The sequence below is a fragment of the Canis lupus genome, chromosome 15, assembly GCF_003254725.2.
Source record: "Canis lupus dingo isolate Sandy chromosome 15, ASM325472v2, whole genome shotgun sequence".
NCBI classification, from domain to species: domain Eukaryota; kingdom Metazoa; phylum Chordata; class Mammalia; order Carnivora; family Canidae; genus Canis; species Canis lupus.
Window position 1 is genome coordinate 6,928,530 of NC_064257.1, and position 26,486 is coordinate 6,955,015.

The 26,486-nt window shown below is 43.9% G+C and overlaps 1 protein-coding gene across 4 annotated transcripts; it reads left to right on the forward strand.

Annotated features, from left to right (window-relative positions):
• Positions 1–640: 640 nt before the first annotated feature.
• SFPQ (splicing factor proline and glutamine rich) lies at positions 641–17,172 on the forward strand. 4 transcript variants are annotated; one of them, XM_049094115.1, is made up of 13 exons: positions 641–1,565; positions 2,094–2,282; positions 3,232–3,533; positions 3,629–3,724; positions 4,605–4,801; positions 4,902–4,986; positions 5,335–5,452; positions 5,784–5,832; positions 5,912–6,033; positions 8,489–11,669; positions 14,843–14,886; positions 15,925–16,556; positions 16,777–17,172. In XM_049094115.1, exons 1-10 carry the CDS (start codon positions 759–761, stop codon positions 8,624–8,626), a joined length of 2,103 nt encoding a protein of 700 aa, XP_048950072.1. In that variant the 5' UTR covers positions 641–758; the 3' UTR covers positions 8,627–11,669; positions 14,843–14,886; positions 15,925–16,556; positions 16,777–17,172. The 4 variants fall into 4 exon arrangements, with proteins under 4 accessions (XP_048950072.1, XP_048950071.1, XP_035554679.2 ...); XM_049094114.1 differs by having other exon boundaries at positions 15,925–16,011; positions 17,084–17,172; XM_035698786.2 differs by having other exon boundaries at positions 8,489–14,886; positions 15,925–16,011; positions 17,084–17,172.
• The last annotated feature ends 9,314 nt before the right edge of the window (positions 17,173–26,486 follow it).

Here is a 26,486-nt window from a genome sequence, read left to right on the forward strand (position 1 = left end):
CGGGGTCACGCCCTGGGCCGCAGGCAGGTGCTCAACCGCCGCCCCGGGCGGCCCCGGAAGACCTATTGCAACATTGTAACCTTAAAGTATCTTCCGAGGTCAGAAGGTGTCGAGCATTGGTGGAATCAGGGAAAATGTTACAGTCCTCGGGCAACTTGCGTTAGAGAGCTGCAGGCGCGGCAGCACGGGTCCTTCCGAGCGCAGGCCGCCCCCCGCGGGGCCTCTGCCCAGGCGCCATCTCGCGTGCGCGCGGAGCCCGAGGACCCCACGCCCCATTCCGAGGGCGCCGCGCGGGGCGGGTTGCACGCTGAGCGGCCGGCGGCGCTGGGGGTCCGCCGGGAGGGCAGGGTGGGCGGCCTCCCTCCGCGGGAGCGGTCGGGCCCTGCTGAGCACGCTACGTTGGTCTGCGGACCCCTTTCAAATTTCTGGCAGCAAATCGCAGCGGCCTTCGGCCAACTCCTCTCCTGTTCATTGGCCACCTGGAAACTCCAGCCCCTCCGCGCTGCCCTCCGCTCCGCCGGAAGCCAATCGGCAGCAGCGGCGCTCCGTCACCAGGCGTCATCGCCGACCGCGCGTGCCATTGGCCCAGGGAGCTGCCGATCGAAGGGTAGGCGGGGCCGCGCCGGCCGGCCTATATAAGCGGAGGACAAAGGCGGCGCGCCGCCTGTGTCATCCGCCATCTTGTGCGAAGCAAGGTGGCCTCCACGTTCCCCGAGCGTCTTCTCCGCTTCTGCCTCGACCGCCCCTTGATCACAGACATGTCTCGGGACCGGTTCCGGAGCCGCGGCGGCGGCGGCGGCGGCTTCCACCGGCGCGGAGGCGGCGGCGGCCGCGGTGGCCTCCACGACTTCCGCTCCCCGCCGCCCGGCATGGGCCTCAATCAGAACCGGGGACCCATGGGGCCCGGCCCGGGCCAGGGCGGCCCCAAGCCCCCGATCCCGCCACCACCTCCGCACCAGCAACAGCAGCAGCCGCCGCCGCAGCAGCCGCCGCCGCAGCAACCGCCGCCGCTTCAGCCGCCGCCGCATCAGCCGCCGCATCAGCAGCCGCCGCCGCCCCAGGACTCGTCCAAGCCTGTGGGTCCTCAGGGGCCCGGCCCGGCGCCGGGAGTGGGCAGCGCGCCGCCGGCCTCCGGCTCGGCACCGCCCGCGACTCCTCCGACCTCGGGGGCCCCTGCGGGCCCGGGGCCCACCCCGACTCCGCCGCCCGCCGTCACCTCGGCGCCGCCTGGGGCGCCCCCGCCCGCGCCGCCGAGCAGCGGGGTCCCCACCACCCCGCCCCAGGCCGGGGGCCCGCCGCCTCCGCCCGCAGGGGGCCCGGGCCCGGGGCCTAAACAGGGCCCAGGCCCCGGAGGCCCGAAAGGCGGCAAAATGCCGGGCGGGCCGAAGCCCGGCGGCGGCCCGGGCCTGAGTACCCCCGGCGGCCACCCCAAGCCGCCGCATCGGGGCGGCGGGGAGCCGCGCGGAGGGCGGCAGCACCACCCGCCCTACCACCAGCAGCACCACCAGGGGCCCCCGCCCGGCGGGCCCGTCGGCCGCAGCGAGGAGAAGATCTCCGACTCGGAGGTGAGTGTCCCCACACCCCTGCCCGCCCCGGGCTTCGCGGCGGTGTCCCTAAGATGGCGGCGACCCCCGCCTCCTTCTCTTCCCGGCCTCCATTTTGTCGGGGACCGGAAGAGGCGCGTGCGCGTGCGCGGCGGCGGGGGGCGGGGCCCGGGAGCCAGAGGAGGGCTGCGAGGCCGGGGGCGTTGCGGCCTGCAGGGCGCAGGCGCCGGTCAGGTGGGGGTCGGCGCGGCGTCGAGGACTCGACTTTCTCATCTGGCGCTTGACCGACGAGCGCTGTGACCTAAGCGCCGCAGCGGTTGCGGTTGGTGAGGGCCTCGCCGTCGGCGGCTGAGCGGGTGGCTCGTGTGGAGTGGAGCCTGGAGCGGCCAGCCGTCGGTGCTGTTGGCCTGGGCGCCCCGCCGGTGCAGGGAAATGGCGAGCTTGACCCCGGATGGGGTCACGGGTCCGAGAGGAGTGAGCCTTGTCGCCGGGGTTTTTCCTACCCGCGGAGGTCACCGGTGTCTGAACGGCTCCTTCCTGTTCCGTTAGGGGTTCAAAGCCAACTTGTCGCTCCTGAGGAGGCCCGGAGAGAAAACCTATACGCAGCGCTGCCGGTTGTTTGTCGGGAATCTACCTGCTGACATCACGGAGGATGAATTCAAAAGACTCTTTGCTAAATACGGAGAACCAGGAGAAGTTTTTATCAACAAAGGCAAAGGATTTGGGTTTATTAAACTTGTGAGTTGTTTTGTTTTTGGTTTTGTTTTGTTTTTTAAGCTTTCGTTCATTCATGAGAGGCAGAGGCAGAGGGCTCCATGCGGGGAGCCTGACGTGGGTGGGACTCCATCCGCGTCTCCAGGATCACGCCCTGGGCGGAAGGCGGTGCTAAACCGCTGGGCCACCCGGGCTTCCCAGTAATTCTATTTTTTTTACTTTTTTTTTTTTTTACTTTTTTTTCTTTTTAAATTTATTTATTCATGATAGTCACACGGAGAGAAAGAGAGAGGCAGAGACACAGGCAGAGGGAGAAGCAGGCTCCAAGCACCGGGAGCCCGATGGGGGACTCGATCCCAGGTCTCCAGGATCGCGCCCTGGGCCAAAGGCAGGCGCCAAACCGCTGCGCCACCCAGGGATCCCAGTAATTCTATTTTTAAAGTTGTTTTGTTTTTTTTTTAACTTTGTTTACTTATTTATTCATGAGAGAGAGGGTGGGGGCAGAGACACAGGCAGAGGGAGAAGCAGGCTCCATGCAGGGAGCCCGACGTGGGACTCGATCCCGGGTCTCCAGGATCGCGCCCTGGGCGCAAGGCAGCGCCAAACCCCTGAGCCACCTGGGCTGCCCTGGTTTGGGGGGATTTTCTTTGATGTGGATTTGGAAGGTTTTCCTTGTTTATTAGCTATTACAAACTCTAATGTTCAAACCAACAATAATAAGTTGGTTTTTAAATTTTTTATCATTTTTCTGGAAAAGATGCATCTACTGCGTGGTGAATGTTGATATCTAAATGAAGAGGTTAGTGAGAGCTCTAACTACCCACGGGTGGGGGGGCGGTGTTCGGCAGTTCGGGGGGAGGGCTCCCTGAAGATGCTTGAACTGAGCTGGAGGAAGGAGTGGGAGTTAGGTTTTTGACAGTTGAATGGGCCTTAGCCAGCCTTGAGGTCATTAACTTGAGTCTGGTATTTTCAGGAATCTAGGGCATTGGCTGAAATTGCCAAAGCTGAACTGGATGATACACCCATGAGGGGTAGGCAGCTTCGGGTTCGCTTTGCCACACATGCTGCTGCCTTGTCCGTGCGAAATCTTTCACCTTATGTTTCCAATGAACTGTTGGAAGAAGCCTTTAGCCAATTTGGTCCTATTGAGAGGGCTGTTGTAATTGTGGATGATCGTGGGAGATCTACAGGGAAAGGCATTGTTGAATTTGCTTCTAAACCAGCGGCAAGAAAAGCATTTGAAAGATGCAGCGAAGGTGTTTTCTTACTGACAACGTAAGTTCTATGTTCTTCTACTTTTTATTAACTTGGATGGAGAAATTGAGATAAAAACTGAAACCATTTAAGACGGGAACCATTTTTGTTGTTAGAACGCCTCGTCCAGTCATTGTGGAACCACTTGAACAATTAGATGATGAAGATGGCCTTCCTGAAAAACTTGCACAGAAGAATCCAATGTATCAAAAGTAAGATTGGTTTATTATTTTTTTAAAAGATTTTCTCTATTCACGAGAGGCAAAGAGAGAGGCAGAGACACAGGCAGAGGGAGAAGCAAGCTCCATGCCAGGAGCCCAATGCGGGACTCAATCCCAGGACCCCAAGATCACGCCCTGGGCCAAAGGCAGACACTCAACCACTGAGCCACCCAGGCGTCCCAAATTGGTTTATTCTAAGGGGTTTTTTTTTGTTTTTTTTTTTTGTTTTTTTTTTTTTTTTTTCATTGCAAACGGAACTCTAGTAATTTTTCAGTTTTGTATAGAGAATACAAAATTCTTTGGAATATATGTGCTTGGTAGAACTTTTAAGGCTCAGGAAGTAGATGTTCAAATGCTTAGTGTTTGTTGCTAAGATAGATATATTTTATATGCAGTTTTGTTTTGTCTTTTAAACGACTGCGTGATGAATAGGTGTTTCCCTTTTTAAGGATGGAAAATAACGTTCTTGATTAAGAATTTGCTAAGAAAAAAAAAAAGAATTTGCTAAGTAAACAATTTTAAAATTTTTATATTTGTAGACTTATTTGAGACCATGAGCCAAGTGTGCTTTGGGGTGGGGGTGGAGGGTAGAGGGAAAGAATATCAAGGGTGCTCTGCAGGGCTCAGTCTCATGGCTCAGATGCTCCACTGACTGAGCCACCCAGGTGGAACACTTCAATTTGGATGTAATGCTATGTTACATGAACCAAGGTGGTCTTTGCCTTTTGGCCTTTTTTTTTTTTTTTTTTTTTTTGCCTTTTGGCATTTCTTACAAGTGATAGACTAGGGAGGGAAGTCCGCATTTTGGGGGCAAATCAGGTAGTATTTCTTGTGGGCAACCACAAATTGGTTAATGTTTAAATATTGTTAGGGAGAGAGAAACACCTCCTCGTTTTGCCCAGCATGGCACATTTGAGTATGAATATTCTCAGCGATGGAAGTCCCTGGATGAAATGGAAAAACAGCAAAGGGAACAAGTTGAAAAAAACATGAAAGATGCGAAAGACAAATTGGAAAGTGAAATGGAAGATGCCTATCATGAGCATCAGGCAAATCTTTTGCGTCAAGGTAAAAGATTTTTTTGTGTAAATGTCACTGATAGGATCAGTTGCCTTTTGAACTTTAGAACTCCATTAATGTGAATTCAAAACAATTTTTTAATGTTCAGATCTGATGAGACGCCAGGAAGAATTAAGACGCATGGAAGAACTTCACAATCAAGAAATGCAGAAACGTAAAGAAATGCAACTGAGGTAAAATTTTGTTAGGCTATTAAGTCTTTTTTTCTTGTTAACGTTTAGAGGAAAAGATAACTGAAATTTTGCAAGTGAGTCTGATGGGGTTAGGGAGAGGTTAAATGCTATTATGTCAGTATTGGCTTAACACTAAGTTGGAGTAGATGTAGGGTTTCCGTTGTTGTTGATGCCTGTTTTCTTTGCCAGCAGTTTCTAAGGCTACTCTCCATTCTCCAGGCCTTCATGTGTGTTTGCTCTAATCTAGACTTTGTTAAAGCTCTGAGGCAAATTTCTAGCTTTCTTCAAATTGACTTTTTAAAAGCTGTGGATGACGCTTCAGTTTACATGCTTGATGAATATTTCCAGGCAAGAAGAAGAACGGCGTAGAAGGGAAGAAGAGATGATGATTCGGCAGCGTGAGATGGAAGAACAAATGCGACGCCAAAGAGAGGAAAGTTATAGCCGGATGGGCTACATGGATCCAGTAAGTAAAATCCTATTGAAATGTAATTGGAGTTGTCTACAAAACTTGGAGGTACCTAAAATCACATTTTTCTCAATTTATTATGGCACTTCACATTTCTGCTGTTCTTTTTATAAATGTATTATCATGCTTAATATGCCTTGAGTTTTATCTTTCTGGCTGGGCCTAAAGATTTCATTGGTTTAGGAAGAAGCTTTATGGCTTGTATGATAAATCTTCTAAATATAGTCATAACTTTTTTTAAAAGAGTCTTGGAAATTTTTTTTGTCTTTTCAAGAATTATTGGTATGGATAGAGTACAGGTGTATGAAAGGATTTTATTTTCTTGTAGAGAGAAAGAGACATGAGAATGGGTGGTGGAGGAGCAATGAACATGGGAGGTAAGCATGAAAATCGAATTAGCGATACATTTGAGAGCAGTATTCTGGTTGCTTTATAACCAGCATTTTTGTTTCATAGATCCCTATGGTTCAGGAGGCCAGAAATTTCCACCTCTAGGTGGTGGTGGTGGCATAGGTTATGAAGCTAATCCTGGAGTCCCACCAGCAACCATGAGTGGTTCCATGATGGGAAGCGACATGGTAATGTATCCTGTGTGACGTAGTACAAAGGAAATTCTCATTTTTCACAACTTACGTGTGTGTGTTTTGTTTTTTGTTTTTTGTTTTTTGTTTTGTTTTTGTTTTTTAAGTAGGTAACTGGACCTCTTTTTTAGTTCCCTTATCATGTAAATCATAATCTCGAGGAGTATTTTGGCAACAAAGAAGATCTCAGTGTGTGGTAACCTAAACTGAAACGGTTGCCAACAAGAAGTCAATGCTGTCAGTAGTATGTTGGAATTCTCTTTGGCAATAAGTAGACATAGGGGCTTTCCATTATATTGCTTGTGTACTTTTGCACTCTAGCACATGGCAAATCCAAATTCTAAATGTTAGATGACGTACCTGATTATTCTACATCCAAGTGAGAGTAATCACATGGCAAACTGTCATTCATTAAGTTGGTATTTGCCATAAGTATGAATCAGACTTGTAGTTTATAGCTTTAGGCATGTTCTAGTGATGTGTAGGACTTTGACCTATATTTGGTGTGGTTTCTACCCATGAAAAGGGAGTTGTTTACTGTTTTGACTCGTCGTTTCCCACTTGTTGGGCCTGTCAATAGGTGCACCTTCTAAAATAAACTGACATCTCTATTTTGCTACAGGATAGTAAAAACCAATGACAATTTTAAGCATACTAATTGTGTGCATTTGATCTGAACCTTCTTGATGCTTTCATATTATAACTGTACAGATAGCCTGTCAGGATGCTTTAGAACCACCAAGTGAATTGGTTGGAGTGGCTGTGTTAGGGCCTTAACAAATCCGTAGGAAAATTGAATATTGGATTTAGAGGTGGGCTTAGAGAAGAGTGCATTTTCACAAGTGAACTGAATCTTGATTGGTTCACCTGCAGGCTTTTGGCAAAGGAGGGAAGCTGCAGCACCTAGCTCGTTAGATTCATCTTTAACATAGGAATATAAAGAAATAGTATGGGGCCTCATCTGCTTAAAATCTATTTAAGGTTTTTTGAGAATTGGAATTGTAAGTAGCTGTTTGGGTTAAACATAGTGTTACTAGCTTTCTTTTAAATTTAGAAAATAAATGTGGGCAACATTTGGTTTATATGCTTCCTAAAAGGTAGGTTGTAGGTCTGTATCAAATTTGTAAAATCTAATTTGACGTGATGTTCCCACAATTAAGGTTCTTTCTATGTCCCGTGTAATGGGTAGGGTTCTAAAATGTTGCAATAACGTAATTGTGAAACCCCAAAATTTTCTCACCGCTTTTGAGATAACGTAGCACAATGCGCTAAAACCTTGAAATTTTTAGAATTTTGAGAAATAGTTTAAGGGATTGAGTTTCAGATTTTTAAGTAGCCATGTATAGTATTTAGTAGGAAACATGTTGGAACTATGTATAGGAACAGTTAAACTCTGATGCTCCCTCCCCTCCCCCCCCAATTTTTGGAGTGTTGCTCTTAGTAACTGATTTATTTTGAATGAGATTTGAAAGATAGTTGAGGCTTCTGTGGTTTGCATATGTATAAGGTTTTTTCTGTTTGAGGAACATAGGTTTCTCAGATTAGAAGTACTTAAAACTAGATGGAATAATAAAATCCTGCTTTATTGCAGTCATTTAAGATTGGTGTTTAGGCTCTTGGGGAGATAGCCAAAACGTGGCATCATAGCTAAGTGCCAGTGGGCTTTCAAAGACCCGAAGGAAAAGCTGGGACAGTGTGGGGGTGGGCTGTGTATTCAGTCAGTTTGCAACAATACAGACTACTACTGTGAACATAATTGTCTCTGGTTATATAGTGATGTTTCTGAAGGTGGTATATTTGTGAGAATATGGCAACACTTTAAATGAAGTTACTGTGCCGGTTAAGTGACTAAATCTATTAGTCTTTTATGCTTTTTCTTTTTGTAGTCTGGTAGCATTTTATTAAAACTGAACTTTTTAAGATTTCTGCAACTTAGCAGATGTGTCTTAAGATCTTGAAAAGCACAAGGTTTCTTAAGCAGCTCATGCCACTAACTGGTGAGTAGGTCTTTGTCACTTCATTGAGTGCATTGAATCTGTCTGGTTGGGCTTGTTAGGCTTACTTGGAAATTAAATTTCCTGTTGAGACCTTGAAAGTGAGAAGTTTGCAAGCTTTTCCAGTGGGTTAATCTGATGTGAAATTTCTTAAAACTCATTTTGGAATGGGTTTTCACATCTGCACTAATTTCTTAAATTTTTTAGCACTACAGGGAAGACCTATTCTTTGAAACAGGTGTATGAGAATGGCTCAAGTGGGAACATACCACAAGGCATGTATTATCGTAAACTAATTTTCAAATTACCCTTTTTTCCTTTCTATGTTCCCGGTACCTGTGGATCGACTCATTGGTGATTGTATCGACGAACGTTGACTACGGAACCTTCTAAAATATTTACTTAACACACATGGACATCAACTACATATAATGAACTGTTAATTACTGTTCCAATAGCGTACTGAGCGCTTTGGGCAGGGAGGTGCGGGACCTGTGGGTGGACAGGGTCCTAGAGGAATGGGGCCTGGAACTCCAGCAGGATATGGTAGAGGGAGAGAAGAGTATGAAGGCCCAAACAAAAAGCCCCGATTTTAGATGTGATATCTAGGTTTTCATTCCAGTTTGTTTTTGTCTTTTCTTGTTTAGATACCAATCTTTTAAATTCTTGCATTTTAGTAAGAAAGCTACCTTTTTATGGATGTTAGCAGTTTATTGACCTAATATTTGTAAATGGTCTGTTTGGGCAGGTAAAATTATGTAATGCAGTGTTTCAAACAGGGGAATTTTTTTCCTTTTTATTTCCTTTTTTTTTTTTTAACTGTATAATGTCCCTCAAGTTATGGCAGTGTACCTTGTGCCACTGAATTTCCAAAGTGTACCAATTTTTTTTTACTGTGCTTCAAATAAATAGAAAAAATAGTTATAATATGGATCTTCAACTTTGCCATTCATGCTTCTATGCACATTAGGCTAGGTATTCCACTTTGAAAGCATGAGCGTGTCTAGGCCTTTGAATGGCACATGCCATTTCTGGGAAATGTATCTGTAGGCTAAGTATTGCTTTCTAAAAATAAGTACCCCCTTGTTTTAAAAAGAAGAAATGCATATTGAAGTAGTTTCATGATTTGATTTGTTTGGCATTATAGGAAGCAAGCTGGTGCTAAGTATTTTTAAATGGTTATGTAAGCAAGCTGAACTGTAAATCTTCCTTCAGGAATGTGTATTAAGATTATGGAATGGGTGAAAGACTATGGATAGGGGAGAAAGTGGGTATGACTAAATGGATCTTTATGGCCCTATGATCTATCCTTTCCTTGAAAGTTTCTGAAGAAAAGTGGAAAGATCATTCTGTTGCATTCCTCCATTCTTGTTTTTAAAAGAACAAGTCCCAAGCCCTACAAATGGCTTGTACTGAACTTTCACATTTGAATTAAAGATTGTTAAACATGAAGCCTTTTCATGTATTACTTCAAGCGATTTATGAAGATGGGGATTTAGTCTGAAAAAAGCAACTTGAAAGTAAGAAGCGTAGTAACCATAAAGTAGGTGTAGCTATATATACATTTGTATTCTGTAACTTTTACATCTCCTTGTGCTACTGCTGGTGGGCAAAATCTGTAGGACTAAAAATCTTATTCTCTTGTCTAAGAACTAGTGGTGACTGTAAATGACAAATAGGGTTGCAGATAACGATTCTTACTGTAAAATATTTGTTAACCTGTTTTTCCATAGTTTACTTTCAATGTAGCACTAAATCTGGAGAGAGTTGCTCATGTTACACAGTACAAATAGCCCTTTCTCCCACCATAAAGTTTTGGAGTGTTTCGATGGTGTTGTCAGTTGTCAACTTCATTGAATCTCCTTCCATTAGGATAAGACATTCTGACTTACTACTACAGTAGATTGTTACTGTTGACTGTTAGTACGACGGGAACCTGTTGTCCCAGTGCATATATGTTAGCAGAGGAACGACTTCCTAAAAGTAGGTAAAGTAACTGAACGGTTTGGCTTTGTTCTTAGATGTGTCCATTCAAATTTGTACATTACAGAACTCTTCCTATGGAATGTGTCTTCCTCCTTTTCACCTCTGTTGTTGGTGCTAATTGGCAAAAGTAAAATTCTAAATCAAATCTTGGTTAAAATGCTGAAGGTCAGTATTGTGCCTGAGTACAAAGGGAGACCTATCGTTGAAACAATTGAACACTTTGTGCATAGGAAACTGGATAATACTAAAAGTAAAACACTAGTGGAGTATAAAGGCATGTCACTCAATTCTGGTTGTGTGACTGACAGGTACATTGTGTGCTAATTAAGGAAGAGAATCTCCTTAGAAAATGCTCATTATTTCTTCACCAAGAAAGACACTTGGAAATGGGTAGTAGTTCTACCATAATTCTATCAATGAGGAAGTTTTGTCCTAAGTCATTAATTGGTGATATGTATGAGGTTTTCTGTATGGAAACAAGGGTCTGGATTGGAAAGGAATCCATTACAATTTGATTGAATTGTATGGTAGGGACTCCACTAATGATAAAATAAGGGGTGTTCATGGGACACCCATAGAGGGTGAACTTGAATGTGTGTGTGGGGGGGGCTGGTGGGGAAGTGGGAAAATCTGCCTATAAAATTAATGTTTCAGTTTATTTTTCAGATTACATGCCTTTCTTTATAAGGGATGCTGGCACAGACCCCTAAAATAAGATTTTGTTAGTACTATACCTTTGAAGAGTGGTGAAGGATGCTAATGGATAATCTCCTGAAAGTTGTGGTTTTGATAGCCTTACTGTGGGCTGTAGAATTGCTAAACCTTGTTTAGCAAATAATGTTGCTTAGTTTCCACTAAGTTTTGCCTTTCATCCCTGAAGCAGCAGTGTACCAAGGGTTGTAAGCTACTCAAATAGACTTTTCAATAAGTCTTGCAATGCATATGATAGTTTTTAGACTAATGTGAATTTAAATCATCTTAAAAAGGAATTTCCTAAAAACTGATAAGAACATGGGGTGGGAAAGGGAATGTAGTACTTTTGGAGTATTTTAGCCATTTTTCTCATTTAAAGAAACCACCTGCCCCCATTTCCTCTTCTCTACTTTCTCTCATAATTATGTTTTAAGAGGAACACTGATCCGTTTTAAGCTTATTACTCCTAATCTTTAAAAATTGCATTCTCTAAGAGACCCCAGTGTATTTAATAGGTACCTTATAAGATGAACCCAGTGGCTCACATTCAGTGAAACCATAATCCTCTTGGCTTAGAACACTAATTAAACTCCTAAGAAGTACTGTAAACCCCACCACTCTATATATAGATGTATTATAACACTAATATAAACAGATAATCTGGGAAATTGTAACGTTACGCCTGTGCAATTTTTTTATAAGTGGCATATCATGGCAGACAAAAATTTAGATACTTGGCTTTTCTTGGGCAAGCCACTATGTTGTGGCGGAATGTTTTCTGGTGTTCTTGGACTGCAATTATGCACTATTAAAGTAGTGGCCTGCTACATAACTGCATTTAGCCAGCATTTCTGCAGTGCGTAACTGTGAGGAACGTAGTACCGCAAATGGCAATGGACATTAGGACCCGGATGTAGTATTCCTGCTTGCTCCAAGATTCTCATTGCCGACTGCATACAGGTAGGTAACAAGCAATATAATCTAACTTGGTGACTTGCTATGTACTTTTATTCCGTGGGCATTCTGACATCACACTTCTGACGATGAAATTACAGTGCAGCACCTAACACTTGTATGGTAAAGCTAGTTTCTATCCAAACTGCGTGGGTTTGGGTTTAGAGCTGTAATTTGTCAGGCAGACTTCAGTGCTGTTGCAGTTCTCAGATAAAAAGTGCAAACTTGATTCTTTGGTATGTCTGAGTTGCGTGGTTTCCTTTAGTTGCATTGTAACTGAAGAGAACCTGGAGCACATCAGTGGTGTGGGGGAGAGGGAAGCAAACCATACTGGGGAAGTAGAGCGCTGTTAGCACCTTGACATGGACTGTATATAGCCTGTGATACTGAGTCTCTGTTGTAGCAAACTGACCTCCGGCCCACAGGTCAGCACTATTGATTTCAGCATTCAATCTTGGTAATTATTCTGCAGGTTGAGTGAATTAAGAGTAAAAGTACAGTTTTTTTTTTGTAATGTGAACTAAATTTTTTTTTTTTAATGGGCTTCACGGGAATACCTTTGTTACTAACGTGGGCTTAGGTGGGAATCTAATGTGAATAGTTCAAGTTATGTGACTTGTCTAAATATGTCTATGCTCTAAACCTGGGGAAAGTGGTGTGGCATGTTGACTTGCCTGCAGTTGAAGACATGTTGGGAATCATTTCCCAATCCTAAGACTTTTCGTCGTATTCTGTAGGATAACTGCAAATGTTCAGAGTAGCTTTTCGAATTTGGTTCCCTTAGCTTTAGGGATGTGATGTTATAATCCAAAGTGTTCACCAAAAGAAACAAAAAAGAGTCTTCAAAAGCACCTTCTTTTGTTGCTTAGGGCTTAATAAGCTTTTTGTAAGCTTTGCATCGACTGTTGTTCCAGACCTCAATTCCACTTAACTTTGGTCTCCGAGCTGGTTTTTAGCTAGCATGCATGAGAAGAAACAGCTTTCACGTATAATGCTTTCTGCTCTGTAACTGGAAAGTTTGGTTTACTTTGCATAAATGCCGGTGAAAACTCTTCCTGACTATGAGAATTTTCTTTCATTGTATCAAGAAAAATGCCTTGCTCCTTGGCAAGCAATTCACAAGGTGGGGACAAATTGGTACTTTAATATGTAGTCTATTCAAGCAAATACCTTGACTCTCCTGTTAGGTGAAAAAGCAAACGGTGACTAGTTTAGCTGTATATTAATAATACAATGCAGTGCAAACATAATGCTCAGTATTAGTGACAAGAGTGTCACTAAATTGACATACAACCCTGATCGGGTTTTCCTGTGGCATAATCATTAAATCGGTGGCCAACACTTGCTACCGTGATTAGTGATTCAAGTGCTTAGAAATAAAAGCTCAGGTTTATTTCTTAATAGTCAATAACAATTTTGCAGAGAATGTACTCCTTATATAATCTATGGACTTGAGGAAAATCATTGGGGAGGGGGGTTAATTTTGCTTCATTTCTGCTTACTTCAAGGTGACTAGGTTTTTGCACTTTCAAATGAGAAACTTGTGACTTAAGTCATTCTTACTAGTTTCGATTTGTATGTAGCTATAATTTGTGAATTTTAGTGTAGAGGCTCTTAAAAACATTCACTCAAAAAGCTGGGAATAAATGGGTTTCAGTAACACTATACCGAGGTGCTTGCATTGTATTTCATAGTCTTTTCTTGTTACAAACCAAAATTAATTATTTTTAATGAGAATTCTCCGAGGTTCAGAAGTGTGATGCCAGAATGCGTTTTCGTACTGTTAGGCCCTTGGAACAGATACCGGTGCTTTCTGAAAGATGAAAGAAATGGAATGGGTACTCCTCACACAAGGTTGCAAAACCTACAAAGAATGCCTAAGAGTCTCATTTTTCCCCAAGAAAAGAGATGCGTGTGACTAGTTTTGGACTTTTAACCTTAATGGGGGTTGCATGTCTCCTATTGTTAATCATTGTCAGCTGCAGTGACATGATCCACAGTCCTGCATTTACTGCCTTTCCCTTAATGATTTTGGACAGGTTTGAGAGAGCCAGGATGTTTGTTCTGGGCCCTTTATTTGGTTTTGGCTTTAGCTGATAATGCTTCAGTGTTCTGTCAGCTAGTGCAGTTCTCAAATGGCTGCCTATTAGGGAAAGAATTCTGAGGATTTGACTGCTCCTAATCATCTGTCATTGCTGCTAGATAATGATTGGCAATTTTTAAGACTCAACTGTGGAAATCTCACAGTTGGTAAACCATCAACCATAAAAATGTTGCTTTTGAACACCAGTGCTGAAAAGATTTTATTTGGAGGGTGAGAAGGGGGCAGGATGCAGAATAGGACAATCTGGAGAATGGGGGAGAATGCAAAACGATATAGTATCCCTTATGGATGGTACATGTGCAACAGGGAACTTTTTTTTTTTTTTTTAAATCCCTTGGCAGTAACTGATAATCAGGGAGGAAGAAAAACCTGGAACTTGAATTAAGGCTGATCTTTCTGGTTTTTGTGCACCGTGGCCCTGCCAGGCATATATAGTGAAGGTGAATGTCTTCTCCCTCAGAAAAACTCAGGTTCCTTGCTGTCCCGAAGAAGGCATAGCTTCCCTGCCCTAACTTAAAACTCAGTGAGGACTTGGAGGGAAAGAACGAGGCAAATACCTAGGACTGCAGGGTAACAACTGCATTGTTGTGTACTGTGGAATGGGGAGGGCACTCTTGGAGGACTCCTGCTGACGGTGGTCAATCCACCTGACAATGGAAGACCTACTTGAATGGGGGCAGGGTATGTGCTTTTATCTAAAAAGAGAGCTGATGTTAAAACTCCTTTGGTAAGGTGAACGTTGTCACATACCTTCTCATAAGGGATAGTATATTTTGGGTTGCAGTCAAACTTGATTGTGCTCAGACTGGTGAAAATAGCAGATACAGGCTTTTGTATTTTAAATAAGATACAGTTTTTATTTGAATTCAGCTGTCTACTTTATTACTTTACATAAGAGTAATTTTAGATTTTTTCCCCCCATCAAGTTTCTTCCTGTTTTTTTTTTTTAAATGCTGTAACTTGCCCCCCCAATCTTTGTCTCTGGAATTTTACTCTTTAAATTTTGAAGTTAACTAGCATTTTCAAGCCTTTATACCCTTGTCTTTTATATTAAGTTTCTCTTATTATTCTTTAGGTAAGAATGATTGATGTTGGCTGATACTGGAGTACTTACTCCAAGTAAGTTTCCTTAGAAGTCCTAACCTATAGAAGACTTTTTAATTGAATGTGATTTGCTTATAACAGCTAAAAAATGTGATTTAGCATATGGGGTGAAACATGTTTGATTTTTTAAGATGTTTACTTCTAATACTCATGTGTTTTGTTTGAAAACAACGTGGGTATGTGAGTTAGAGAAAAAGTGGAGACTACTTTTTTTTTTTTTTTTAATTTTATTTATACATTCATGAGAGGCAGAGACACAGGCAGAGGGAGAAGCAGACTCCCTGTGGGGGAGCCTGATGTGGGGCTTGATCCCAGGACCCTGGGATCAGGACCAGAGCCAAAGGCAGAGGCTCAACCACTGAGCTACCCATGTGCTCCAGGGCTACTCTTTTGTTTGTAAAGTTTTGAGCAATAGAATTGACCAAAGGTACGTGCTTGAAGGAAGCTCTGTTGTGCACCTGAAACTAATAAACATTGTATGTTAATTATAGTTCTATTTTTTTTTTTTTAAGATCTTTATTAGCATGGTCAGGGTGAGGTGCAGAGGAAGGAGACTCCCCGCTGAGCAGGGAGCCCAATGCAGAGCTTGATCCTGGAACTCCAGGATTGTGACCTGAGCCAAAGGCGGCAGGCACTTAACCAACTGAGCCACTGAGGTGCCCTTATGTTTCAATTGAAAAAGAAGATACAGGGGTTATGTAGAGAAAAGTCAAAGAAGGCTCGAATTAGTGGAGAGATGTTATTTTTTTTTAGAACTCTAAATTCCACTTTTGACACATTCAAAATCTCCCTTAAGAGATCACCCTCTCTTGTACTTATCCAGTAAATATTAGAGAACAGTCCAGTCCAAAATTCCGAAAGTGTGAGGAAAATTGAGAATGTAACTGTAGTGTGTACCAGGTCTTTCTAAGCAATAAGAAGAGCAGAATAAAAAAACCTGGGCCCGCGAATATGCCTCTCGTTGATGTAAGAATAAGACGAAAAGTCAGTAAAAATGTAATATGCTATATGTGTTACTTTAATAAAATTCTAAAATTATATTTTTAATGATAGGTGGATAAGCTATTAGTCTCAAGACGACATCACACATCGTGAGCCAAGAAGGAAAGCCACGACTTGTTAGGCTGAGGAAGTGTCTAGGTAAGCTGAGTGATTGTTCTGCTTTAAGCTGCCTTCATTTCAGAACTCTTGGGTGCTACCACCATGACTACTCGCATGTGAATATTTCTTTTTAACTTACTCTACCTTAAAATTTCCTATGTAGAAAATAAGTTGTTTATATAGTATTTGAGTACTTAGAGTCATTTTAACAGCCTTGAGGTTTGTGGGCCTTTGTTTTGGTTGGCTCAAGCCTAGGAATGACCAGGAGTTTAGTTTTCAGTAAGTGTATGTACATCCATTCACCTCCCCTTCGTCCTTAGAACTGTGCAGAAGAGAGTTTGGAAAATTAGACGTTGCCTGTTTTTAACCAACTTGTTACGTGATGAGGTCACCTAGAGTTGGTGATGTACTAGAAGGGTTGGCAGTTTTAAAGGGCAACTCAACTGCTGTCGGAGCTGGGAAAGCAGTCCTAGACCGTACGTAAACAAGAGGCCGCGGCTGTGCCAGTAGTTCAGACAGATTGTAGGTGAACGGTGGCTTACTGTCTCATCTGATAAAAGTGACATAAATAGCTTATCACTCAGGTTTATTTATTTTTTTTTTTTTTTAATTTTTTTTTTTAACTTTTATTTATTTATGATAGTCACAGAGAGAGAGAGAGAGGCAGAGACACAGGCAGAGGGAGAAGCAGGCTCCATGCACCGGGAGCCCGACGTGGGATTCGATCCCGGGTCTCCAGGATCGCGCCCTGGGCCAAAGGCAGGCGCCAAACCGCTGCGCCACCCAGGGATCCCTATCACTCAGGTTTAAAGGGCTATTACAATCATTAAAGAGTAAGGTAGAAATAGTGATAAGTAATGACTAGATCTTAAACCTAGGGAAGGCGACAATTGAATCTCTAAGTGGTTGCTGCTAAAGTTCTGGTGAATGGAAGTAAACTTGAATCAAGTAGCTGGTGGCAAAGTAATCACCTCAGTCCATTAAATACTGCTATTACCACATTCCTTGATTAGTATTACTTTGGCGTTAGGAAGCTTACTTGATGCTAAATGGTAAATGACAATTCTGATTCTTAACATCTTTTGGAGTAATTGTTTCTTTTAATTGGCAGGATCAGGTGAACTGTGTCCAGAAAACCAGTGAGGAAGAGGACAAAGAGGAATGAGCAACCCAATTGTTAATAAAGACATTTTTAAATCAGTTTGTGCTTTTGTTTTGGTTTTTGTTTTTAAGTAAGACTTTTGTTTTCTTGAATTTTCCTTATGTCATCACCTTTTTTTCTAGGTGACATGGGTGTAGAACCTGATAATTCAGGAATCTTCTTGGGCCTTTTGACAGAGCTACTTCAACATAAATTATTTGATCCAACTTTATGGCCCTCCCTCCATGTCCTAACTAAACTGACTTAAGCCATCAATATTTTACACTTGCCTTGATTTTTTTATAGATCAGTTTTATTCCTAAAATTAGCATGTGACAAGTAACAGTTAACTCCATGCCCCTCCTTGGTTGGGTTTCAGGCATAATAGCATTTTGTTATCCCATTTTTATATTTAAAAAAAAGAATTGTCAGATATGGTTATTAGGCTACTTATATAACTTCACAAAGAGCCACAAACAGAATTCCATTTGGCCAAAATAACCATATTTTGGTTACCTTGAGTAGCAATTTCTTGAAGTTAAAATGAAGCTGAATTTCATACGCAATAAAATCTTGGGTAGATTCTTTGACTGTAGGTATAGGGAAAAGATTGTTGGCATTGATTGTACAATCTGTTTAATAAATTTGGAAGTAAAATCTGCTTTTCTCCCTTTGCTGTGGTCATTCTTGTTGCTAAAGCATTTGTTCAGGAAATGTAGGAGGCATGTGTTTTTAAAAGGTAATTTGTGGCTGTGTGTCTGGGCTGCATTACTAATGGTGCAGAATTTCAGGAAGTGCTAATTTGTTGATTTGTAATTAAGTAGAAGAAACTCAAAATTAACATCCTGCTCAGTGTTAACTTGAAAAGGCATGAAGGAAGAGAGTTGAAAGCCACAGCAGTCACTGTTCCCATGGGATTTGCTTTGAAAACCTGTGTAGTGGGTTCCAGGAAGGAGATCGAGACCCTCCTGTTTTCCTCATGCTCCTAGTCCTGCTAAGTGGTTGGCATGTCTTCAAAGAAGAGGCCAGCCATCCCAAATTTGCAATCTACTTGGTCCAACTTGACCCCTTTCTAATTGCTTCCTTGGGAACCTCAGGAGCTCAAGGCAAAAGTCAGTACAGTGGTTGGGGCATCATGGGGTCTTAACTACTGGAGTTCTGGGTGTTGAACTGTGGGCCTGGCTGCAGCATCTGCCACGTTCCCAAAGTTGCAGTTCGCTCATCAGTAAAATGAACAGACCATTTTGGGCAATTAGGGTAGAAAGCATTATAGGTGGTGGTTAGCACAGTACTGGGCACAAGGAGCACGTGATGTTTTAAAATCATTATAGTCCCCAAGGTTCACAGGAAGTTCAAAGGATTTTTTCCTTTATACAATGTAATTAGGTATATGAAGGGCAGGTTTTTTTTTTTTTTTTTAATTTATTCATGAGAGGCAGAGGGAGAACACGCAGGAAGCCTGACATGGGACTTGATCCCGGGTCTCCAGGATCACGCCCTGGGCTGAAGCGGCGCTAACCACTGAGCCCCGGGGAGCCCTACTATTTTTCTCTGACCTTGTGGAGTCTCCTGTCTGCACAGCTTTGTGCTCTGCCAACGATTCAAAAGCTTTAAACAGATGGCTTTCTCTGCGCATCTCCCTCCGTCCTGTGGTCAGTCGCACACATTGCAGCTGCTTCGGCCGCCTCAAGCAGCCATCTCTGCTCTTTTTTTTTTCTTTTTTTTAAGATTTTATTTATTTAGGGATCCCTGGGTGGCGCAGTGGTTTACTGTCTGCCTTTGGCCCAGGGCATGATCCTGGAGACCCGGGATTGAATCCTACGTCGGGCTCCCGGTGCATGGAGCCTGCTTCTCCCTCTTCCTGTCTCTGCCTCTCTCTCCCACGGTGTGCCTATCATAAATAAAATTTTAAAAAAATTAAAAAAAATATATTTAGACACAGCTAGAGAGAGAGGAGCAGAGACCCAGGCAGAGGGGGAAGCAGGCTCCATGCAGGGAGCCCGACGTGGGACTCGATCCCGGGTTTCCAGGATCACACCCCGGGCTGTAGGCGGCACTAAACCGCTGCGCCACCGGAGCTGCCCATCTCTGCTCCTTAAGGCCTGAGTGGGGCCTCCTTCCTCCGCGGCGAACTGGATGATGCCTCCCGGCAGATTGCTATGACAAACGCCCCCTTATTACTCTTATTGCAGGGATCACAGTACCGTGTAGCCTCTTTTCCAGTTTGTTATGCGCAGACTTGGGTGTCCCAAATTCACATGCTGAAGTCTTCCCTTCCAGTACGTAGCAGAATGTGACTGAATTGGAGATCGGGCCTTTAAACGGGTAATTCAGTAGGGTCGTAAGTTTGGGCTCTGAACCTGTCCGTAAGAGACTTAGAAGGACTTACTCTAAGAGTCCTTATGAGAAGAGGAAGAAGAGATACAGGGTCACATGCCAAGGCCATGTGAGAACACGGTAAAACGATGCCATTAGAAAGCCAAGAAGAGGGATCCCTGCGTGGCGCAGCAGTTTAGCGCCTGCCTTTGGCCCAGGGCGGGATCCTGGAGACCCGGGATCGAATCCCACGTCAGGCTCCCAGTGCATGGAGCCTGCTTCTCCCTCTGCCTGTGTCTCTGCCTCTCTCTCTCTCTGACTATCATAAATAAATAAAAATTAAAAAAAAAAAAAAAAGAAAGCCAAGAAGAAATCAAACCTGACACCTTGACCGTGGACTTTTGGCCTCCAGAACTGAGAAAATTAATTTATGATGTTTGAGCCATCCAGTCTGGCGTGAAGGTGGTGTGAAGGTAGCCCTAGCAAACGAGTGCACAGTACACAACCAGTGGTTAATATGCGTGGCTGGTTCTCTGGTGCTTTATAGCAGAAGGACGGATCTGGCACCAGTGCTCTGAGGTGGGAGCTGAATCCAACACTGGCTTCACCAGAGGACAGAGCAAGTTGGACCAAGTTCTATTCACACTGGGAAACAGGAATATTTTAAAAACCGTGAATTGATACACAATAAGTAAAGTATAAAACTGGTAAGACTTGACATACACGTACACCACGTAAATCCTCACCACAGTCCAGGTAACGAATGTGTGCATCACCCCCAAATCCTCCTCGAGCCTCTTAGTCATCTGACTGCCCCTTCCCCTGCCTGCCTGTAGCCACCTCTGGTCTGCTTTTTTCTTTAGTTCACCCTCCCCCCTCTACTTCCTGGGAGCTCCTCCCAGATGAACTACGTACTTATGTACCTACCTGGAAGCCCTTGTCTCAGGCTCTGCTGCTGCTTTTTAGGATTTTATTTATTCATGAGAGGCAGAGAGGCAGAGACACAGGCAGAAGGAGAAGCAGGCTCCATGCAGGGAGCCCGACGTGGGACTCGATCTCAGGACCCTGGGGTCGCGGCCTGAACTGAAGGCAGGTGCTCAACCGCTGAACCACCCCAGGCATCCCTCTGTCTTTCACAAATTAAGTCTTCAAAAATAAATAAAAACACTGTTTTGCATGCAACTTGTTCTTTTTGCAACACCTCTTCCTTATCCATGAACGTGTAGGTTTTAAAATCTATAGCACAGTTTTATAGAAATGTAACACTGCCTATTCTTACATGATTGATTTTTTTTTTTTTTAATTTCATTGCTCGTGCTGGGCTCTCCCAGCACCCTGAGATCATGACCCAAGCTGAAGGCAGACGCTCAGACTACTGAGCCACCCAGGCGCCCCTCTTCCATATATTTTTTAAAGTATTTTAGGGAGCGTGCATTGGGGGAGGGGCGGAGGGAGAGAACCCTCAAGTAGACTCCCCGTGGAGTGTGGAGCCCAACGTGGGGCTCCATCCAGGGCCCTGAGATCCTGACCTGAGCCAAAACCAAGAGTCTGGTGCTCACTCGCTGAGCCCCCCAGGCGCCCTGTGGGGTGTCCCATCTTTTTTTTTTTTTAGTTTTTTTTTTTAATTTTTTATTATTTATTTATGATAGTCATACAGAGAGAGAGAGAGAGAGAGAGAGGCAGAGACACAGGCAGAGGGAGAAGCAGGCTCCATGCACCGGGAGCCCGACGTGGGAATCGATCCCGGGTCTCCAGGATCGCGCCCTGGGCCAAAGGCAGGCGCCAAACCGCTGCGCCACCCAGGGATCCCTGTCCCATCTTTTTTTTTTTTTTTTTTTTTTTTTTTTTTTTTTTTTTTTTTTTTTTTTTAAATTTTATTTATTTATGATAGTCACACAGAGAGAGAGAGAGAGAGAGGCAGAGACACAGGCAGAGGGAGAAGCAGGCTCCATGCACCAGGAGCCCGACGTGGGATTCGATCCCGGGTCTCCAGGATCGCGCCCTGGGCCAAAGGCAGGCGCCAAACCGCTGCGCCACCCAGGGATCCCCATCTTTCTGATTCATGTTACTCCTACCCTTTATGCCCTCCTGACTTCACCTCACCATCTTTACATTCTCTCACTCCTCCTCTGGTCTCTGCTTTGAGCCTTAATTCCCTCAGGCTCCATGTAGGGAGTCCTGACATACACGATCTGCTTGCAGTTCTCTTCTACCATTTTCTTTTTCTTCCTGGACAAAGCTGTTGCCTGTGGTCATTTCTAACTGCCTTCTCTCTTGTGGGTTTTCATCCTCACTTAATACCTTTCCTCTTTCATCTCCTTCTCTCTTGCCCCGCTTTGTTTTTTTCTTATGTTTTATTTTATGCAGCCATTACTTGAGCTTGGTTTTTCTTTCTTCCTCTTTCTTTCTTTCTTTCTTTCTTTCTTTCTTTCTTTCTTTCTTTCTTTCTTTCTTTCTTTCTTTCTTTCTTTTCCTTCCTTCCTCTCTTCCTTCCTTCCTTCCTTCCTTCCTCCCTCCCTCTCTCTCTCTCTTCTCTCTTTCTTTCTTTCTTTCTTTCTTTCTTTCTTTCTTTCTTCTTTCTTTCTTTCTTTCTTTCTCTTTCTTTTTCTTTCTTTCTTTCTTTTTTTCTTTCTTCTTTCTTTCTTTTCTTTTTTCTTTCCTTTCTTTTTTCTTTTTCTTTTCTTTTGAGAGAGATAGAGTGTGAGCACAGAGGGAGAGGGAGAAGCTGACCTCCACTGAGCAGGGACCCTGATACGGTCTGAATCCCAGGATCCTGAGATCACGACCTGAGCAGAAGGTAGACATTTAACCGACATTCAGGTGCACCAAGTATGAATTTTTTTTATAGGATAATGAATTCAAATAGTGTCTTCTGTGAATATGAAGTCTCCTACACAATCATATTTTTCTCAATTTGAAGATACTCGAGATCCCAGGAAGTAATCAGCTAATTCCAAAGTAGGATTTATTAGATCTGGATTAAAACTCTTACATTTAATTTTCTTGTAGGAAAAGCCCCTAAATCTTACCCTCTGAGCTCCTTAATAATAATTTAAGGTAGCGGGATCCCTGGGTGGCGCAGCAGTTTGGCGCCTGCCTTTGGCCCAGGGCGCGATCCTGGAGACCCGGGATCGAGTCCCACGTCGGGCTCCCGGTGCATGGAGCCTGCTTCTCCCTCTGCCTGTGTCTCTGCCTCATTCTCTCTCTCTCTCTGTGACTATCACAAATAAATAAAAATTAAAAAAAATAATAATTTAAGGTAGCTTCAGCAAGCTTGTTAGTTCTGTAAGCTAACAAATCAGAAGCAATAAAGTAGAAAAAGGGCTGCTTTGGGGTTCCTGGAGTATGCGACTCGATCTTGAGTTCGTGAGTTCGAGCCCTGTGTTGGGAGTAGAGATTACTTAAAAAAAAAAAGAAAGAAAAGAAAAGAAAAAGGGCTGATTTAGCATGCTGGTGGTGAAGAGTACCTGCCAAGTGTTTGCTTCTCCCAAGAGGCTCTTCTCTCTGCAGAGAATGTCTTGTTTTCTACCAAGGGAACTTCTATCAGCTCTTAGAGGTTTGCCTCAAGAGCTACACATATCACCACCCCTTATCAGCAAGTGAATCAAGTACATTGCTCCTCTCAATTCCTATACTGCTTTAAACATAGTTCTTATAAAGCATATCAAACTTTTTTTTTTTTTTTTTTTTTTTTTGTGGGGCAGCCCAGGTGGCTCAGCAGTTTAGTGCCACCTTCAGCCCAGTGCCTGATCCTGGAGACCAGGGATCGAGTCCCACGTCGGGCTCCCCACATGGAGCCTGCTTCTCCCTCTGCCTGTGTCTCTGCCTCTCTCTGTGTGTCTCGAATGAATGAGTGAATGAATAAAATCTTTAAAAAAATTTTTTTGCATGTGAATGTGTGTGTGCAAATGTTTTGAGGTGACCAGATTATACTCCTCTTGTCACTCTCAGCCTAGTACAGTGGCAGGTATTTGTAAGCTCTAATATATATATATATAACCAAATAATACAGTAGTCTGGAGCCATTTGTGTTCTGAAGACGGTACTTTCTGCATATGATGACCAGGTTTGTGTAGTATCAACTGTGTAAGATGGGGCAATCTCTAGCACTTTATTTTTTATTTATTTATTTTTTTTTAATTTTTATTTATTTACTTAGAGAGAGAGAGAGAGAGAGGCAGAGACACAGGCAGAGGGAGAAGCAGGCTCCATGCATCGGGAGCCTGATATGGGATTCGATCCCGGGTCTCCAGGATCACGCCCTGGGCCAAAGGCAGGCGCCAAACCGCTGCGCCACCCAGGGATCCCTAGCACTTTATTTTTTAAGATTTATTTATTTGAGAGAGAACAAGTACAGGGAGGGATAGGGAGAGAATCTTCAAGCAGACTCTGAGCTGAATACAGCTGTTGGAGCTGTTGGAGTCCAACACAGAGCTCAATTCCAGGACCCCTGAGATCATGACCTGAGCCAAAACCAAGAGTCGGACATGTAACCAACTGAGCCACCCCAAGCACCCCTAGTACAGTTTTACAGAACTTATTTCAGATATGAAGATTAAAAAGACTTCCCCTTGTGCCCAAGATGGAGCAAGGAACCAGATTTGCCTTACTGCCTCAAAGAAAACAAATAACCTCAAACCCAGGCAACATATATAAAATAATGTTTGTTTGTTTTTTTTCAAAGCACTGGACAACAGGCAACACACGACAATGCTGAGAGACAAGAGACAAACGGGGAGAAGCTCCTTAGTGTCCCAGCACGCCGCCTGGGAAGAGCTTCCAGGCCATGGTGCAGGAGGAGGAACCACGCAGAGGTCAGTGAACTCTGAGTTAGAGATGCAGCTGAGCATCCTAGGTGGTGCGAGTTCATAGGAAAGACAGCCTTACCCAGATAGACAACCCCAGGTATTGAATAAAAGAAGCAGAAGCAGATAGTCCTTTAGTGTGAAGTTTTTTATGTTAGCCTGGCCTAGGAGTTAGGCTGTGTTTACTGTTTCATGTCGCTGTGGTGTCAGAGGCTAAAATTCCCTTGGTGTCCTTGTTTTTGTTCCCTTGTTGTCTTGGGTGTCCCTAGAGACTCCTTAAATACAGCCTGGGGTGGAGCACCTGTTGCTGTAGTCCTCTGCTAGAAGCCAGGAACACAACCAGGTGGTGGTAAGAAGGGGGCGGAGACGAAGCCTTCCATAGCCCCGTGATTAGTCTCCATCAGTGAGCCTGAGTTGGGTGTTCTTCCTCTACATCTGTTAAGCGTTGGTAAAACCCTAGTCAATTAGACTCTGGCAAAATGGTTTCCCTCGAGGGCAGGCCTTGTTAGTGAGAACAGAGAGATCTGGGAGTATTTTGGTCTGGTTATTTTCCCCCTCCGGCTGGACACACAAGGGGGTCTTTCTCTAGTCTTCCCTTTGAGAACCAGTTGGGGTCCTGGAGGTAAAACTCACAAAAGCATGGAACCTCCTCCTAAGCATGGGGGGGTGGAGGGGCTGGGCTGGACTTTTTTAACTCCTCAGCTTGTCCACAGTTTGAAGTGTTCTGCTGCTTGCTGTTGGCCTCAGCTGCAGGCTTCTCCTCCCCGTAGGCTGGGATTTCGTCTGTCTCTGGTCTGTCTCTCCAGTTTGGGGGCAGCCGTTTGCCCGATGACTTCAACTTTCTGATTAATCTAAGAAAAGCTGTTAAGTGTCACTACATTTAGCTTTTTCTTGTTCTGGGGACATGAGTGTTGATTTCCAAACTCTGCATGTTAGCCTGCAAACTCTGGATGTTTGTAGGGGTCTCCCTCAAGCGTTTCAGCAGAACACCCCTCAGCTCATGTGTGTGAAGGATCTTCCTGAGGCCAAGATAAAGCCATTAGAAAGGATTCGGAAAGAGAAAGAAAAAAAAAAAAGAAAGAAAGGATTGGGGGTGGGGGGGAGGAAGAAAGGATTCCGGAACAGGGCCTGCCACTCACTCACATACAGCTGAAAATAGTGCCGGGTCCCACCAGCCAGACTAGAAAATCTCATAATTCTCACGGCAAGGTCTTGCCTCAGTTTAATCCGCCCTAGACTGAGCACTACCTCAGACCACCAGACAAATTATGAAAGCAGAAACAAAAAGGATCAAACGATTTACAAGTAACTTAGCAAAGATCAGAGGTTTTTATAAAAGCAACAAAGATCACAATTTCTGCCATTCAGTTGATGATTGCTAGGCACGGAAAGGAGGAAAATATGACCCAGGTTGAAAAAAGTCCTCAATGAAGATGCACACGCACGTAGAGCTCACATATATTATGATTTTAAATCCTAACAGCAACTTATCCTGGTAGATTCTGTTTTCTTTCTCTTACAAAAGAGGAGTGTTCAGTGACTTGCCTGAGGCTGCCCTGCTAACATGTTCCGGAATTATGATCCAAACCCTGCCCAGATGGCCCGAGCTGGAGCTTCTTGCAGTACACTGCAAGTACATCTCTGCCCTCTGGCCCTTTCTGAATGAGAGCTGATGAAAGAAGGCACACTCTCCTCTTGTTTGGCTTCAGCTGGGAATGTGTGTGTCTACACATGTCCACATGTCCTCAAAGGGCTGTGAGAAAGTCGGACTATTGATTTTTGAATTACAAATAAATTTTAAGAAGTAAGTGAACTGGCAAATATGGAATCCATGAATCGTCCTTAAAATAGCATGTTTTCAAGATTCATCCATGTTCTAGTATGTTCCACTATTTCATTTTTTACCAAGGCTAAATACTACTCCATGGTATGGATATACCAATTTTATCTGTTTATCAGCTGATAGACATTTCAGTTGTTTCTACTTTTTAGCTATTATGAATAGTGATGCTATGAACATTCACATACAAGTTTTCTGTGTGAACTGTGTTTTCAGTTCTTTTGGGTCTATAACTAGAAGTGCGATTCCTCAGGCATATGGTAACTTTTTTTTTTAAAGATTTTATTTATTTATTCATGAGAGACACACAGAGAGACACACACAGAGACACAGGCAGAGGAAGAAGCAGGCTCCATGCAGGGAGCCTGATGTGGGACTCGATCCCGGGTCTCCAGGATCACACCCTGGGCTG